This window comes from Carassius carassius, chromosome 9 (assembly GCF_963082965.1).
Source record: "Carassius carassius chromosome 9, fCarCar2.1, whole genome shotgun sequence".
NCBI classification, from domain to species: Eukaryota; Metazoa; Chordata; class Actinopteri; order Cypriniformes; family Cyprinidae; genus Carassius; species Carassius carassius.
This window is the reverse complement of record NC_081763.1, coordinates 23,697,826-23,715,931: the sequence shown is the minus strand read 5'-3', so window position 1 is coordinate 23,715,931 and position 18,106 is coordinate 23,697,826. Positions and strand designations below refer to the sequence as shown.

General features: G+C 37.7%; 1 protein-coding gene across 6 annotated transcripts in view; it reads left to right on the top strand.

Annotated features, from left to right (window-relative positions):
• The window catches only part of LOC132149376 (protein sidekick-1-like), a 285,056-nt gene that overhangs the window by 216,444 nt on the left and 50,506 nt on the right, over positions 1-18,106 (top strand). For all 6 annotated transcript variants that reach the window (XM_059558560.1, XM_059558559.1, XM_059558558.1 and 3 more), the window contains 8 exons: positions 474-576; positions 851-1,024; positions 5,453-5,589; positions 7,458-7,605; positions 13,027-13,167; positions 15,251-15,432; positions 17,084-17,199; positions 17,287-17,482. In XM_059558560.1, the coding sequence (XP_059414543.1) occupies positions 474-576; positions 851-1,024; positions 5,453-5,589; positions 7,458-7,605; positions 13,027-13,167; positions 15,251-15,432; positions 17,084-17,199; positions 17,287-17,482 (1,197 nt within the window). The remainder of the gene's footprint in view (positions 1-473; positions 577-850; positions 1,025-5,452; positions 5,590-7,457; positions 7,606-13,026; positions 13,168-15,250; positions 15,433-17,083; positions 17,200-17,286; positions 17,483-18,106) is intronic.

Below are 18,106 nucleotides of genomic sequence, written 5' to 3'. Positions count from 1 at the left end.
ATTGCGCATTTAAACATACTGATCATGTTTAAAACATCACATTTAAAACAATCTGTTATGATCAATTCAAACATATAATTTGATTTCAGATGGACAGGAAAAATAACATGACTGCTAACTGACCACTATTAATTCAGTAGAAATGTGTGGTGGTTCTAGAGCAATGGACAAAGGCAAAACTCACATCGAACTTCCTTTCCTAAGTGAATAAATAAGTAAAGTCAGAGCAAAGCCTGATAAGCTGCTCCATGGAAAGCAGCTTCTTAGCGCAGCTTAGCAAGGTGATATCTACAGCATCCAGACTTGTTATTACACACTGATCAGAGCATGTAAAGTCCTGGCATTGTCTCAGCGGGATGGAAACGCACTCGGCTGGTGATGTGTGAAGAGGCTGTTAAACAGTGAAGCGTAGCTGTTTGGTTCTTGGAAATGTTGAACTAGTGCAGAATTAACACTGTTGTGTTTGCTCCAAGGTCGCACGTCCATATCCAGGCCTCCCATGGACAGACGTGTCATTAAGGGGACCATGGCCATTTTGGAGTGCGGTGCCACCCACGACTCGCGCGTGGCGGTGAGGTGGGTGATGATAAACGAGCCGCGCTGCTTCCTCCTCTCCTCTCAACATCAGAGTCCAGTGCTCCACACTCGGTTTGATTGTAATGTTAATTCAAAGTGTCAGCCCACAGGCCTTTAAGTTGATTCAAAGCGCGATCCGTAGTGCTGTACTGTTAATTCAGCGCTAATATGCTCAATATCAGTGTAATGAGCCAGTGCTGTTTCCTGTGCTCCCCCAGTGTTAGTTTGACTGTGATAGAGTTCTCTTCTGCTCCTCGTCTCCTTCACTTGGCAGGTACGTGTGGAAAAAGGATGAGGAGTTAGTGAGCCAGACCAGAGGGGGGCGTATCAGCCTGCAGGAGGGCTCCTTGCACATCAGTCAAACCTGGTCCGGGGACATCGGGGACTATACCTGTGACGTCATCTCTCAGGCCGGCAACGACTCCAGGGCAGCCCGTCTGGAGGTCATGTGAGTGACTTCGCTTCCCTTCATCTCCGAGCATTAGGCTGACTAATGCACTGTGCTGATGAATGTGTGTCACCTTCCAGATGCGCATTGCGCATCAATTTTCACAAGCCGGCTTTGAAGTGTGAGGACATAACTGAAGAGCGAAAAATATGCTGGCTCTCCAAAACCTCTAACCCTAAGTATTCAGCTTTGTCATGTAGCTCATACCGCATGCTTTCTGCTATAGATATGCATCATGAGGCTTGTTGAGGTGAGGTGTAGTATGATTTCCATCTGGCGGGCAATAGAACAGACAAAAAAATCCTACAGACATAAAGGGATACTCCACTCAAAGATAAATATCCACAATATTTTTGATTCTAATAATTTAGTAACCCTCATGCTGGCCCAGATGTAGATGACTTTTGTGTATGACTTTGATTGAACACACACAAAGTGATCACAACGATCAATGTCTTTTATAGCATTTTTGAGTAAAATAGTAAAATTTTGTAATATCGCTTTCGGCCAACGGTCATGCATAGGTTAATGAGAGCATTGGGTAGTGCATTCTGGATATTATGTGAGAAGTGACGCTGAAGAACAGAGGACTGTCACTTCTACATCAGCAGGCTGAACAGTTTACTCTGCGGTTATTATAAAAAAAAAACATCCATGCAACTATTTCAAGCATTGATAACTAACAACATCTATCTAACTGAACTGTGAAATACCAAAATCTCAAAATAAAAAGCATGGCAAAATCACATTTAAACAACATATTTCAAATCAGCAGCAACTGACATTAACTGTGCTTTAAATGTTTTTTTTCTAATGCTGAAATGTCATTTAAACAGCTACATTTGAGCACTGCAACCTTTGATACAACTGCGCTGGTCCCACTTTAAATTAAGTGGCCTTAACTACTACGTACTTACATTTCAGTTAATCATTTGGTACAATGCAATTATTGTGTAAATACATGTTTTTACATTGTACTTATATTTAAAAAATACCTGCATGTAATTACATCTGTAATTAATTTCTGTATCTACATTTATAATATACACTGTTGACCCATAAAATAACCTTAACCCACCCTTAAACCTACCCAGACCACCGAACCTGTCCCTAAGCTTACCCGTAACCCACCTCAATAGCAGCAAAAGTGTTTTGCAATACAATATAAACACAATAAGTAAACTTTACTTATTTTTTGACATAAGTACATACAGTGTACATACAGTTTATTTTTTTGCTGTGGAGTCAAGAAATCTGTAAATATGATTAAAAGATTAATATGAAACAAAACTACAGAATGTCACATTTTATTATTAGGTCTTTCGACACACACATGTTTTACCAAATAAAAAGGACAGCACTTTTAGAGTTCATCCCACTATTTGATGTGAGTATAAGTATTGGAACAGTTGCCTCACAGGTCTTTCTAAGTGTTCAGCTGTGTCCGGTTGCATTAATTCTTCAGATATTAAAAGCAGGGAATGTGTCTTATCAGTTATATCCATTGCTTCTGCATTCTAAGTCTTGCATTCGACAATGACACACACAAACCAGGATGAAGACAAGGAAGCCGACTCTGAAAGAAAAGCAAGCAATTTAGATGCTATAGAAATGTGTTAAAAGAAAAGAGGACGTCAATTAGAGCTATTGGAAAAACAAAGAGCATGGAGAAATCAAGAGTTTGGAAACTACCGGCGACATCAGCAACCAACGATAACCTGATCGGTTGAGAAAAACAACAGTAGCTGATGACAGACAAATCATAAAAGCTGTGAAAATGAACCGTAAAATACATGTCTGTAAAATCACCAACCACTTCCAGAAAGTTGGGGTGATGCTCTGTCAATCTACAGAATTTGACACAGAATTACAGAAGCTGAAGATGCAAACCTCTGATCAGCACCAAAAATAGAAAGACAAGATTCTTCACAAATGTGAGCCAGTAGAGTTTTGGAACTGAGCTGATGGACCGATGAGACAAAGATTAACCTTCATCTAAGTGATTGGAAAGCAAAAGTGTGGAGAAAAAAGGGAACTGCAAATGATCCTAAGCATATAACCTCATCTGTAAAGCTTGGTGGAGGAGGTGTCATGGCATGGGCATGCATGGCTGTCTCTAGAACAGGACCTCTTAATTTTAATGATGACTTCATGTTTTATGGCAGTAGCAGAATGATTTTGGAAGGGTACAAAATCGTCTTGGCTACCAATATTCAGGAAAATGCCACCAAACACATTAGAAAGCACTTCATATCAGGACAGTGACCCAAAAATACCCTGCCCGTTCAGTCATGGAGTTTATCAGGGCAAAGAAATGTAAGTCTTAGATCACCCAAATCAATCTCCAGATTTAAATCTGATTCAACATTAATTTAACCAGCTGAAGAGGAGACTAAAGACAGAAACTCCCCAAAACAAGCAACAGTTGGAATTGGCTGCATTAAAGGCTGGAGAAAAGCATTTCAAAGCATAAGACCAAGAGTCTTGTGATGTATGTGGGTTGCATACTCACTGCTTTGATTGCATGCAAGGGATCTGCAACTAAATATTAGCTTTTAATCTTTTACATATGCCATTCTGCCATTTGGAAAATGGGACGTAAACCACCATATGATGTAAGTTCTCCTATTCATAGTAATATGAGTGAAACTGGTTTATATATACAGTACCAGCAGCATTTCCAGTGGAATACAGTTTGGTACGGTGTGATTGATAAAATTCCCAGTGAACAGTGAAAAAACACAAAAAGCAGTCCTACAAAACTGAAGTTTGTGGTCATGTTTATCATTGAACATGCCGTCTGTGTGTCACAACTGACATACACTGTATTTGTTATGCATGCTGGAATCTTTCTTCCACGTTATGTTTGCTCACCCACTGCAGCATCTGCATACACTATTCGAGAGGATTGCTGCTCTCAGCAGGAACGTGTAGACTGACCGTTCCTCAGTAACCTTTTTCAGCCTAACCTTTCCATCTGGTATCCAACTGCTTATACACTATTTGCATATTCATCAACGGCCCGCTAATTGTAACTTTTAAAAGCATTTATTTAATCAAAGAAGTTTTTCCTCTGTTCTTTGCCTTTAATCCCTGTCTTTCGAATCCTAGTTTTTAAAGTACCTAGTTTGCTAGTGTTTATGAATGCTTTTTTCTTTTAACTCTCCATCCAGAAAACAATCTCCTGACCGTCAACTAAAAAGCTTTTTGACATTTTGACCAGTCTCTGAATGTGTAGATTTCTTTATCCCAGCTATTTGAAACTATATTTCTAAACCGTGTCTGCCAGTCGAATCCTTAAACCCCAAATAAAAGCCAAATCTTGGCAGCTTAAACATTTTAACACCTGAAGTCTTTGCTTATGACTCTGTATCACAATATGATGAGGGAATAAATTACCCTCAGAAGCTCTCCAGAAATAAACCACTGGAAGACGGCAGTAACCAGCGGGTGTGTGTACTTGGTGCAGATTTCATGAAGCTAATGTTGTGTGGAACTAAGACTCATTATCTGTTTGTGGGTTTTCTGGCTCCTCATTAAGCTGGAGAAGATGCCGTGGTTGTATCAGATGGTTGTGTGGAATTGGGCATGTTGTCAGGAGGACTTTCCCCAGTGGCTGAAGTCACCCATGCTTTGTGTTTTTCCACCTTCAGCGATCACAGCCCACACCATTATAACTAAACACTGATGATCCAACAATCTGAACAAACCATTAATTCTGAGGTCTTTTTCTTATGATTTGTTTTTGCCAGTGTAGTCTAATTTTTCTATGTTAAAAATGTGACAATTAAATCTATTATTGTCTTTGCTTTGTTTTCTAATAATACCTGTGAAGGACAATATATTAATGGACAAACCTCCTTATTACATACGTTTACATGGAAAGACTTTAAAAGAATATTTAATCCAGAAAAGAATTGTTTTAGATATTTTTTTATTTTATTTTATTTTGTTAGAGCTATTTTTAATTCATTATAGTGAAATCAAAGCTAAGAAAATAAAGACAAACGCAAATGGATGCCCACTTTTGACTGGCTGTGAGATTCGGGCTGAATTTGGAATCTTTTTGAAACTGGAGGAGCCAGCAGTTGAAGTGAATATGTGAGAAGATCTGAAAATGGGCCAAGGAGGTCTACTGGGAGAGCCAGTCCCATGGATGATAATCAACAGATTCAAACCACAATGAACATCTGGTAGAGCTTCTGTAATACCCTGTGTTTGATTTCCATCTGGCCAGAAATCTAGTCGCCAGTTGAACAATATTCAGATTTGATTGTACATATATAGCAGGTATTAAAAAAAGTTTAGTAACCCCAAAGTAATATCACTTTCTGTATAGAACCTATATGCTAGATTTGTTTAAAGAGCACTTGTGTAAGAAGTGTGAAACAGCCCTTATTTTGAGTATTTGCTATCCTCTGTCCTCAGAGAGCTGCCACACTCGCCTCGAAACCTACAGGCCAGCCTGAACGCCGACGAGAGCCGCAGCGTGGATCTGTCCTGGATGAGACCCTTCGATGGAAACAGCCCCCTATTGCATTATGTGGTGGAGCTCTCAGAGAACAGTAAGATAAACCAAATGGTATTTATTGTAAAGAAAAATATGGAAAAACTTCACAAAATTGATTTATTAGGTTTTACATTTTTTGACCACTTTCTGGCTGTCAAACAGTGGTTAAAACAATGATCTAGACTTTACTAGGACAACTGTTTGAGAGGAACTGAGGTTGAATTAGGAACAGAACACCCACACTTGGTTCCAGAAGTATTCAGTCAGTTTTCTCATAGGAATTTAGTATATATATATATATATATATATATATATATATATATATATATATATAACCCATGAAGCAAACTAACTAGCTATGAAGTGAATCAAATACAATCTTTGGACCACAAAGATAAAAAAAAAAAACTGTGAACTTAATGAGCTTTAATGAAGGAAATAACTATAAATGCAAGAAGCATTCTGAATGACATTATCAACTTAAAAACTTGATTGCGTCATTCACAGTGCTTCATGGAAGTGGGTGGGCACTTAAGAGATCTTATGGCGTGATTTGCTTCTCATGATTCTCTGTTTGGTGGAGATTTCTCTGCAGAATCATGGGTAATGTATTTTTTTACCAGAAATTCTGTAGTCAAAAGACTCAGAAATGGCTCAGAAAAGTAATATAGCTCTGAAATCAAATAATTTTAAGAGTGAATAAGGTGTCCAAATACTTCTGGGATCACTGTATAACCATTTGCTCAGTAGCACAATTTTTAAGCATGTCCTACTCCGTAATAGAGCAGAACTGGCAGTGTTAAAGAATCTACTGATCTCAGTGCCTCATTCACGTCTACCCATAATGCATCTGAATGTTCGGCCAGTCCAGAGCAAGCACTCGGCATGCTACATGTACGAGTTGATCTCAGCTGCCGTCACCCAGTGGTGAAAAAGCCTGTGGTATTACAGAACCAGAAAAAAACACCCAAGTAGATTGATCTTCCAGGGCTGGAAGAGGACAGTGAGGAATGTGTTGGAGTGAAGGTGAAGATTACTGGTGCAGGGTGTAATATGGCTGGGAAGTCCCATTAGAAACACAGAGAAAGTGAGAAAAACCTGCTCTCTCTCTGACTACTTTTTTGCCCCCAAAAACCCTAATTTCGAGTGCAATCTGTAATTTTCTTCCTCATTAAGAAGATCTGATTCAAAAGGCAATGAGTAGTACTTACAGTATTTTAAGAATCTTGAGATATTTATTCATGAAAGGATTGTTTTAATATCTTTTGATCTAAACGTCATCTCCAAATGTTGTATGGAGTCTGTTGTATAATATCTGAAGCTACATGGGCTGATCATTAAGTGTCATTAAGTAATAACGGCCATCTTGAATGATGTGAGCATGTTATGTATTCATGACTAATTCGTATAAAAATATCTTGACAAGTATAATTTGCTTATGCTTGATTATATTATTATATGCCACCATGACCACCATTCCACCATGTTTTTAGAAGACAGAAAACAAGGTTTGATAACACTGTATAATGACTTTCATTAATATCATTTCCAGAAATGATTACATTTAACAGATCTTTAGTTAAAGGGCCCTACCGATGAAAAAGGCCTACGTAGTCATAACTAATATAAGTGCGATTCATTTCACATGCAGACTGGTCAGCCTATCACATCAGAGCTCATTTACATAAACAAGACTTTGATACAATAGCAGTAAAGGCCTGTTTACTTCTAAAGGCAGTCGCACACTAGACGAGAAGTGCAGCATCGCAGCATGTCATGACATTTTGTTTTAATTTCTGTTAAATAAAAGCCTCTCAGAGGCCTGACGCCACACCCACTGTGTCTGTCATTTGCTCCTCCCGCCACAGTATGTATAACCAGTATATAATGTTCCTTGTAATTTTGCTCCTCTTTGTATACCAGATTCTCCCTGGAGAGTGTATTTGCCAGATGTGGACCCCACCGTGACTGGAGCCATGGTGAAGGGCCTCACTCCGGCCCGCTCGTACCAGTTCAGGGTTTGCGCAGTCAATCAGGTGGGCAAGGGGCAGTACAGCATCGAAACCAACAGGTAGGAGGCCAAGGTTGTCAACAGCTGCTTATTCTCATGTTAACTGCCCATCGTTGTAAGATTCAGTTTTTTTACACTCAAGCTTGGTCAGGAATAGGCTTATAATGTCCCATCACACTATGGTCTGCTGCTGCCCATCAGGTCTGTCACTGTTTAAGTGTGTGTTTTCTGTCACTGATCCTCCACCCACAGTTCTCAGTATGTCCTGCTGTGGCTGATATCACAACACCGTAGGTTTTCTTTCTCAGGTCGTGACTGGCAGGCCTCTGCTCTCACCTCTCGCTCTAATCAGACCCCCTAGCAGCTCGCTTTCACAGGTCTGCAGCTGTGGGTGTCAGACGCCTCTTTTCCACTAGCTCCTCAGTTTTATCTGCTCCTGACATGGCAAAACATGCCATTTCTGTTCCAGGTGAAAAGAAAGTGGTGTCATTTCTCACCCGCAACAGCAATGTCTCACTTTAAAATTAATCACTTTTATTTAGCTGAGTGTTGAGGATGGTTTTTCAGAGATACCCAGCTGTTTAAACCTCTTTCTCAATGCTGAATTAGCTGAAAGCTACAGTAAACAGGTGGATGAGAGCAAGAAAAAGTTGAAAAGACTTTTCAGTTTCAATGGAACGATCAAGGTAACTATGCATCTGCTTTTGCAGCTGAAAAAGACATTATTTGTATGCTTGTGTGAATAATGATAGCGTTTTAGTAAATGCAAAGAGCTGTTAATGGGCAACCAATTTAAAGAAAACTGTGAAATCACCGTGAGTCAGTTGGGTACTACCATGTCTCTGCAGACTTCACATCTAATTCTCTCCCACCCCTGATTTCTCAGCACCTGTTCTTCCAAAATAGTGCTATAGTGTTGAATGCCTCTCAGGAAAAGTGTATATTGAAATTGAACTTTTAGACTTTTGAGCTCACTCTATAAATCTGATATTTGTTCGTTTGTCTTTGAAAAATTTTCATTGTCAACTAGGTTAATGTGGAGCAAAGTCTGATGAGAGAACACATTCAACTTTAAAGAACAGGTGTTAGTTCTTAACTCTTGTTTAACCTAAATTAATGCTTAACTGTTTCAGACATGCTCACATTTCATCATGAGTAGGTTGATCATGAATGCTCGTTGTTGTTGCTCCCTTTTTTTAGCTTTTGCATGAATGCCTGGTTAATTTGTGGGGAAAAAAACTGGCTGCCAGATGTAAAATCTTTGTATTTGCACTTTCAATTACAAAACAGTATTTTGATAATATTACCATTCTTTAAATAGGTTTGACTCATATTACTGATATTTTCTTGTTATATTTTATATAGATGTTATTTCTGAATGTTTACTTAACTTGACAAATTACTGTTCAATAGGAAATTAGTTGAATTGTTTAACTTTTTTCATTTCATTGTAAACATTTTAGAATCTGTATTTTTCAAAAGGAGAGAATCTGATTTCATGATTGAATACAAATCTGCACACTGTTGCTTCCAAATATACTTACAAATTTAAACTCACTGCAAACGTGATGTTTCAAATGGAATGCTCATTGCTCACAGATGTTTCAGTTAAGTGCCTGTATTAACTGAGCTTTGGTTGTTTGTGCTTCACATCTGTGTCATTTGCATGTTGAAATCAGGTAGACTGTAGAAGTTACTTGAAGTCCCTTGCTGATTAACTCATAAACAGAAAAACAATTTCAGATATGATATGCGTTACGATATCAAAATAGCAAAATCGTGACCCATACCTGGAGGGCTGTTGAATCAGTTTAAAGATTGAAGATACACTCTTTAGAGCTGGGGTGTTCAATTAAAGTTCCAAGAGGTCCGTTGTCTACATTTCCTTCCCAGTGGAAGTACAAAAGAAAATAATATATATATATATATATATATATATATATATATATATATATATATATATATATATATATATATATATACAGTTAGTTATGAGCCAGATGTTTTATCAAGCTATTATTATTTTAGATACGGTAGAAGGCCTTGTGACAGAAAATATATGGGGGTTCAAATTTTGGACCATTTTTTGACCATTGCGTCATATGATGCAATTTACATTTTAAATTTCTCTTTGGAGTGTTACAAGCTCTTGGTGAATAAAGAAGATCTGTAAAGTTGCAGACTAAAGTCTCAAATCCAAAGAGATATTCTTTATCAAAGTTAAGACTGCCACGCCCCCAAAAATGCGTCGTTTAAACACACTCCCACATGTCTACGTCACTATGTGGAAATATTTGTGTAATGCCGCCCAAATGTTTACGCAAAGAAAGAAGGCATGGTTTCAGTAACCGCAGTTAGTGTGTCAGGGATTTGCTGTGAGTATCTAGGTGAAAGCTAAAGCACTTTATTTGGTCTTCCAAAAGTAGATGCATTTAGGAATCTTTAAGATTACTTACAACAGCACAGCAACGCACTTTATTGACGACCGTTTCGTGAAGCTAGGAGAGGAGGTCATTCTGACTTTGCTACAGCAGTCTGGCGCTTCTGAATCAGTTACTGTATGTTTTGTTATTAGTTTAAGTATTTGCTATTGACTGTTCAAATGCAGAGTTTTGCGTGTTGCAAGCACGTGTGTGTGCATGCGTGTGTGTGTGCGCGCACATGTGTGTGAGAGAGAGACAGGGTCACACAGTGGAGTCAGCTGTCTTAACCGTCCATGGCTTGTGTACTGCAAACACTGCTCTTGTCGGAAGGAGGGACTTCATGTAGAAAAAAAGGCGTTTGAGAAAGGCGGGTCATAGATACAATAATGTACAGTAATGTTGTTGTTTTTTTTTTACATTAAAGCATGTCAACATATTCTGTTACACCAAATACGCAAAATAATGATCTTTAAAAAAGCATCATATGACCCCTTTAAACACACGTGAAAGGCTTGAATTAAGAATGTTTGGCTCTAGATAAAAAAATAGTGGAGGATATAACACCGAAAGATCATTACAGTAAAAAAACCTTGAGCACTCGTGGTGTGAACCACCACATTGTTTTTATGCACTGCTCACTTTATTTAGAAATGGTAAAATGGTGCTACCATTGATATTATTTCTCAGCTGGAACCAAGGCGAGGTTCAGGATGTCTCCTTGCTGTGACAGACATCTGTCCATTTTGAGCTTATTAAACAGAGGGACTAAAGTTGACAAGCTCACAGAAATGCAGCTCTCTCACAATGAGCCATCACCTTCCCACACCAACTCCTATTTATCTGCCACGTTTTTGGCAGAGCTTGGCAAAATGCATGATTATTCCATTCAATCTCAAACCAGAAAAGTCCAATATATGATTTTTGTTGATACTGAGCTCATTAATAATTAACTGATCTCACGTTTCATACTGATTATTGACTTTGACCAAAAGTGCACCACTTTGAATGAATCTTAAAACGTTACAAAGTCTTGTTTATTCAAAAAATGGTCAGTGAAAGTAAAAATGTAAATACAGTTAAAAATACTGATTTGCAGGATGTAAATATTAAATGTGTGTCAAAATTAAATAAACAACATTTATACAACTCAGAAGTTGTTTGCATTTATTTTAAGACGTCCTTCTTACAGTGTAATATTAAGTTTAGTACTGAGTAATATTAATTAATAACACGTACTTACTGTTGTTTTAGGATAAGGATTATGGTTTGGTTTAGGGTTATTTGCAAGCATTTATGCATAATTTACTGTTATTACTATATGTATCATGTAACAAGGACATTGTAAAATAAAGGCTTAACCAAAATATTTAATAAGTGCCTAAATTCAGCTGTAGCTAAAATGTTGGTTCGTAGTTATTGGCAAATGTATATATGTCCCAGAAACTGAATGATATTGTTGTCTGATTGTAACATATAGTCATGGAAGGTCGAGACCTCTGTAGTGGGGAAGGCCAAAATTACCCTTTTAACGGTGGTGGTGGTAGGCACACACAACTGATGGGTTTAAAACTAGCAATAATTCATGCTGGGTAAATATTATGTTAGAAAATGGTTTATCTAACAGTTCTCAGAAAAACAAATAATGCCTCTGCTTTAAAAAAAAGGTCATTGTGTTGTTTACATTCAGAAGCAGATGTTTAATAGCTTGTGGCACAGTGCAAGTGTGTAAAACAAATGTGTAAATACTGTATGGCTATGGCAAAAAAATAAAGTTCTATTTCAGCGAGGAGCGAGAAGTCTTTCCTTACGGCCATCATTAGGCAGATTTACTGAGCACTGTCTGAGAAAAGCTCCATGATATTGGTTATGGACTGCATTAATTATGAAATAGACTTCTGGGAAGAAATAACAAAGTGTGGTCAGAGGTTTAAGAAGACTGACAATAAATCTGAAAGGACCCAATGATCCTATTAAACTTTAATGCAGATTTAACTGTCCATTAGCATGAAACGCAAAGGGCAGGATGAATCTATGGGCATTATTAAGCATTCAACACTGATTCATTTTTAAACTTTGTTAATTAAGAAAATGCACTTTCTGTTGGTGGAATGAACCAAGCATTGCACACAGAAAACCATTTATGGTTGTTAGCAAACTAGCATTTAGAGACCAGCCATTATGACATATTTGACATCAAAATAAAATCATTAGCATTTTGTTTCAAAAAGATGTTTACTATTTCATTACGAATCTGTTGTGGTAAGATCTAGTAAGGACCAATGGGGTCTTTTGTAAACAAATGTTGTAAAACATTTCCCAATTTTGCAAATGGCAGTCCCAGGATAAATAAAGGACTCTGAATAAAGTAATAAATAGTGTCTATATGAATGCATGTGTTGTATTTCAATACATCAATATCAACAATACTTTCAATGTCTTTTTTCCTGTCTCAGAGATTTACAGAGAGAAATATGTTGAAGTCTGTTTGCACTTAGATGTTTGCCCAGAGCCTCTGCATTTTTAAAACATCTCACAAAGTCTCAGTCAACAAATGTGAATTGAGACCCTTTAATAAACTAAAATATAAGCTGTAAAAATATATATTCTATACCCTCTTAGGATTGAACAGAAATAGTGCTGTTTAGCGTGCTCTTTCTTTGTTAAAAAGCACTCACATTGGAAACAAATCCTTTAGCAGACATGCACAGCATACTGTGGCCTACCTTACAACAAACCATGAGATGCTCTTATCTTTAAAAATGCTTGGTTTATTTGTAATTCCAAAGCTTGAAATTTCAATGAAGTGCTTAGCTTGAAAGTGCTGAGCCAACAAACGCAATCTTGTATGGCTGTGAATGCACCCAAGCCAGTTGCCACATAAGCAGCAACCTCTAAAATCAAAGCATCGAGGTGCTTAAAGCACAGCGAGACTTTTCCAAGAAAGCCTAACTCGATTCCCACAAGAGAAAATGGAGCAATGAATCAGTTATTTAAGAATATTTTGGTGCCCTGCGGAATGTGTACCTGTGCTAACAATGCTCTTACACTTTCTCTCCAGATTGATGCTGAGAGAAGAACCGCCCAGTGCTCCGCCCAAGAACATCGTAGCCAGCGGCAGAACCAACCAGTCCATTATGGTGCAGTGGCAGCCGCCTCCAGAGCCTCAGCTCAATGGAGTCTTGAGAGGCTACGTCCTCAGGTGTGACACTCACAAACCATTTCACAAATAGAAATTGACTGATGAAATGTGCATAAATATGAATGCTGGTACTTCAACAATACTATGGCTTAAGTTCAAGATTTTCTATTGAGTCATTTTTCCAGTGAATGGTCATTTTAGACTTTATATTTATGGTTTCCTGCATTTTTTTTATAGGTAACGTGTTTGTTTCCTTGAAAAAATGTCAGTTTGATTGAACTATCCAACAAAGCAGCACTGGCTCAACCAATAGCGTGGGTTTGGGGTGGGACCAACTGGTTCTGTAACCAATGAAAGTATTTGGGAAATAGATTTGAACACATTATAGTAATGTTACTTAAAGTTAGTTAATATATTAACTATCAATGAGCATTTCATTAATCTTTGTTAATGTTGGTTAATAAAAATGCAACTCTTCAGTTGTTTATGTTAGCTCAGATCCATTAAACTATTTTTACAGGTACAACTTTTAATTTTAATTATTAATTTTAATTTTAGTAGGTGTTGAAATTAAGATTAACCAAGATTAATAAATTCTTGGAATAAATTGTATAGTTAGTTTGTTAATTAACATATAAGTTAACAAATGGAATCTTATTGAAAACTGTCACCATTATTTTTGTAATTCCAGTTTGTACCACTAATGGAACAAGAATCTGCATTTCTAAATACATGTTTATTTATTTGGCAGTCACTTCTGATTAAAAAGTGAAGCTTATTATGGGGCCAGCAATGTCAGTTTTGATTGCATTTGTTGTCCCATCTAGATAATGGAGTTGACCTTTCACTGCTGTTTTAGTACAATTGTAGCCAAGCACATTTATAAGCAAACTGATTTAAAAGGAGTGTTTGACATGTCTATGTGATAGTAAATCTATCACGTAGATTTCCGTTGTGAATGTGTCTTTACGCATTGTTAGGGCCATGACACACCAAGCCAATGTCAGCCTAGTATTTGCAGTTTGTTCCGCATGGCTTTTTTGTCTGATTGAGCATATTGAATTGCCATCGGAGCCCCTCAGCAAGCAAATGACGAGGCTCCAGAGGCTTTGTTTACAGTTTGTATATCTGCAATCCTAACTTTTTCGATTGACTTTTTTAATGAACTGCTGGTTGTTCTGCTAGATATTTCCTTTCACACTTCAGTATGTATGTTCAAGTTAGCATTGTCTGTAGTCATTGAGGTGTGTTCAAGCGCAACTCTTTTGCCCAGACAAAGGTGAGGTGAGGTGACTCCACAGTCGTCTTTCATCCTCACTAGTTTTTTTTTTTATTTAGATTCTGTTTGTCTGGGCTTTTGTATGAAAAACCTAAAAAAAAAACTGATTTAAGTTTCACAAACCAGTTCCTTAATTTTGAGTCTAACATGATTGAAAGAAGTAGCGTTTTACTAAGCGAGTCAGACTGATCGGACTGATTCAAATCAGCCTATTAGAATGATTTCTGATGGATCATGTGACACAAGCTAAAAATTCAGCTTTGCCATCACACAAATAAATCACATTTTAAAATATATTCAAATAGAAAGCAATCATTTTAAATACTAATAATATTTCACAATATTACTGTTTTACTTTCTTTTTTATAAAATGCAGCCTTGGTGAGCATATGAGACTTCTTTCAAAAACATCATAATTATTCCAAACTTTTGAAAGGCAGCGTATGCATACGTTTAGCCAGCGAATACAAACAGTAGAAAGTTATGATTGCATGATGCTTTATTTCAAGGTATCCACTCTAAATTTTAGCATTTTAAATTTTTTATTTTACACCCAACAGAGAAGATCAACCAATTAAATGACACTCAGTTCTGTTATGTAGCAAGAGCTTGGATGCATTCCATTAGCAGTGTTTGACCCCTCTTATTCTCCTCAATGGATGTGTTACTGTTTTGCTATTATGCTGTTTTGCTGTTTTTAATAGCATTCCCCCATCGGTGGTGTGTTTAAAACAGTTTCTTCCCTGAAAGAGAGCTAGTGTGTGCCTAATAATTATACAGCCTGTGGAAAGACTTCTAATGGCACAGTGACCTGGAAGAAAATCGTTGTCGCTCACTGTTTGGCCATCGATTGCCCTGATGCAGGTACCGGCTCGCCGGGCTCCCTGGAGAGTACCAGCAGAAGAACATCACCAGCCCTGAGATCAACTACTGCCTGATCACAGAGCTCATCATCTGGACCCAGTATGAGATTCAGGTGGCCGCGTACACCGGGGCAGGCCTGGGCGTCTTCAGTCAGCCTGTCACTGAGTACACGCTGCAGGGAGGTGAGACCTTGTTTCTCTGTCACACTCTCAGTTTTTTTTTTTGTCTTCCTTTTTTTCATTACTTAACAGTTGCCGCTTCTATCAGCCTCTGAGTTTTCATCAATTCCTTTCAATCAGCGGAGGCAGGAAGTGTGCTGGTTTGAACCCTGTTGATTCAGTCCTTGTTTACATGCCACGCTGAGGTCAAATTTGCCTCCACGAATACGCCACATTTATTTTAGAGCCCTCTTCTCAGACGGCTAACTTCCACAATAATCCTCTTCAAAACAATTATGTCAATTATGTACAAGGCCACTTTTCTCTTCAGATGAAGAAGAATCTATCTCAGGAAATTCAGAGTCCTCTCATTTGGACATTTTGGATGATTATCTGGGGAGCGGCAAACGCAACGACTCTGCTTTGAGAGGCTCATCTTTCTAATTATTTTAAAGAGACATAGAGACATGGTTTGCCAACCAACTGCCATTAACAGGAAAAGAAGAAGCTCAAATGTGCATGTGTGATGTGCGAGAAAAATTGAGATCAGTTCTAGCGCGTAATACACGTTTGAGCTTCTGTATTCAGTGTATTTGATGTGCACTTTTGTAATGATCTCTCATTAATTCATCTGTTTCTTTTATCTGCCATCTGAGTCATCGTTGTTAATGCGTTGCTATTGGTTGAGTCTTGATTCGGACTTGACTGACAGACTGGCATTCTGACACAGAGGCTTCATGCTTTCTAACCTTATTTTCACTTTATGTTGCAATTACTTAATTTCAACATTGATGATAAGAAATGCTCCTTGAGCAGCAATTTAGTATATTAGCTTGATTTCTGAAGGATCATTTGACACTGAAGACTGGAGTAATGATGCTGAAAATTCAGCTTTGCATCACAGGAATAAATTACATTTTAAAATATATTACAATAGAAAGTAATTATTTTAAATTAATCAAAATAATGCTGTTTTAACTGTATTTTTTGATTAATTATATCAGCCTTGGTGAGCATAAGAGACGTCTTTCAAAAAACATTAAAACAATTTACCAATCCAAAACTTTTGAATGGTAGTGGATAAATTATGTCTGCAACAATAATGTTATTTACTACTAAATAACCTTCCTTTGATGAAATAATTTTATTTAAACACTAGATTTGATTGACAGTTTTATAAACAACACCAAGGTTACATATGTTTTATCCAGTAAGGAATTTGAGGTAGGGAATAGTGCCTCTGAAGAGCAGAGAAGCCACTGCATAATGAATGTGTTTACACCGCTTTAAGAGAGGGCTATAATTGGCAGACTTTTGAAAGATAGTCTTTTGATTCAAAATAAGTCAAAGCTTGACAGGTAACCTGAACAGATCAGCCACAGAAGAAAAAAAAACCACACACACACAACTCTCTCACCAGGCTTTCATGAATATGCTTTTTGTAAGAACTTTCCTGCCAGTGCTTTTAAGCATGTACACAACCAATTCCACAGAAAATCTTTAAGTATGAAATTCAGTTTTGTGTGTGTTATACAAATACATCAAATACATAAACAAAGTGTTCATACAGCCAAAGTATGTATGGCAAACAATCAAGAATCATGACTCTGTTGTCATATTGTTTTGACTTATATAAGACTTAGGAGTCTAACACACAGTATGTACTTGACTCTAGTTCCTACAGCGCCCCCTCAGGGTGTGGAGGTCAAGGCAGTGAACTCAACCATAATTGAATTTACCTGGCATCCACCACCTCAACAGTTCATCAATGGCATTAATCAAGGTTACAAGGTAAACTCAGTTCTCCTGTACTGGTTCCATTGAGTCCCTGTCATATGAAGAAAAATATGATATGTTTTGGGTTGGTCTGTCCCTCAGCTGATGGCGTGGCCTGAACGATCTCCAGAGGATGTTATCACCGTGACCATTACCCCTGATTATCATGGGACACGTCACCTTGGTTACATCAGTGGTCTAAAAAAGTTCACCTGGTACTTGACCTCAGTGCTGTGTTTCACCACACCAGGGAATGGGCCCCGCAGTGTCCCCAGACTGGTGCAGACTCATGAAGACAGTAAGTATCTGGACTGTTAGTCTGTCAGTCCATACTCCAGGTCATAAGGATGTATTTCTGTCTCTCGCTGAATCATATTATTTAATAAAAGTAGTGCTCAGATTCTGATTGATTAGATCTACATAAAATAAGGACATATTGTCTGTCTGTCACAAAACATGTTATAAGCACAATTAAAAATGTAGAAACAATAACACTGTTGCATGGACTTTTTAATCCTTGTTTTAATGGAAGCTTCAATGAGAATTAAGTTAAACAGAATAGTTCAGAACAAAATGTTTATTTCAGTTGCCGAGAAAAGCAAACCCCAAAAAACACTCTTCAGTTTTAATATATGTAGCTCACTGCCAGCTTTTGGCCTCAACATCAGAATCATTACAGTGTTCTTGCTCTGAAACTCTGCTGGGGTAGTTAGAGGGTGATAAGATACCAAATTACAAAATGTCTTATAAAACTGCTTAGACTTAAGTACAAATACTGCTCTCCGGGTCAAGCCGATATAATTAATTCTGCAGGCATCTTTGACACTACAAGTGAGAAATTAGGAGAAATATTTGGTGGGAAAAGACTGAACAAAGAGTGAACGAGGAAATAGCAACAATGTTTGTGTACGTGTCGTTGGGG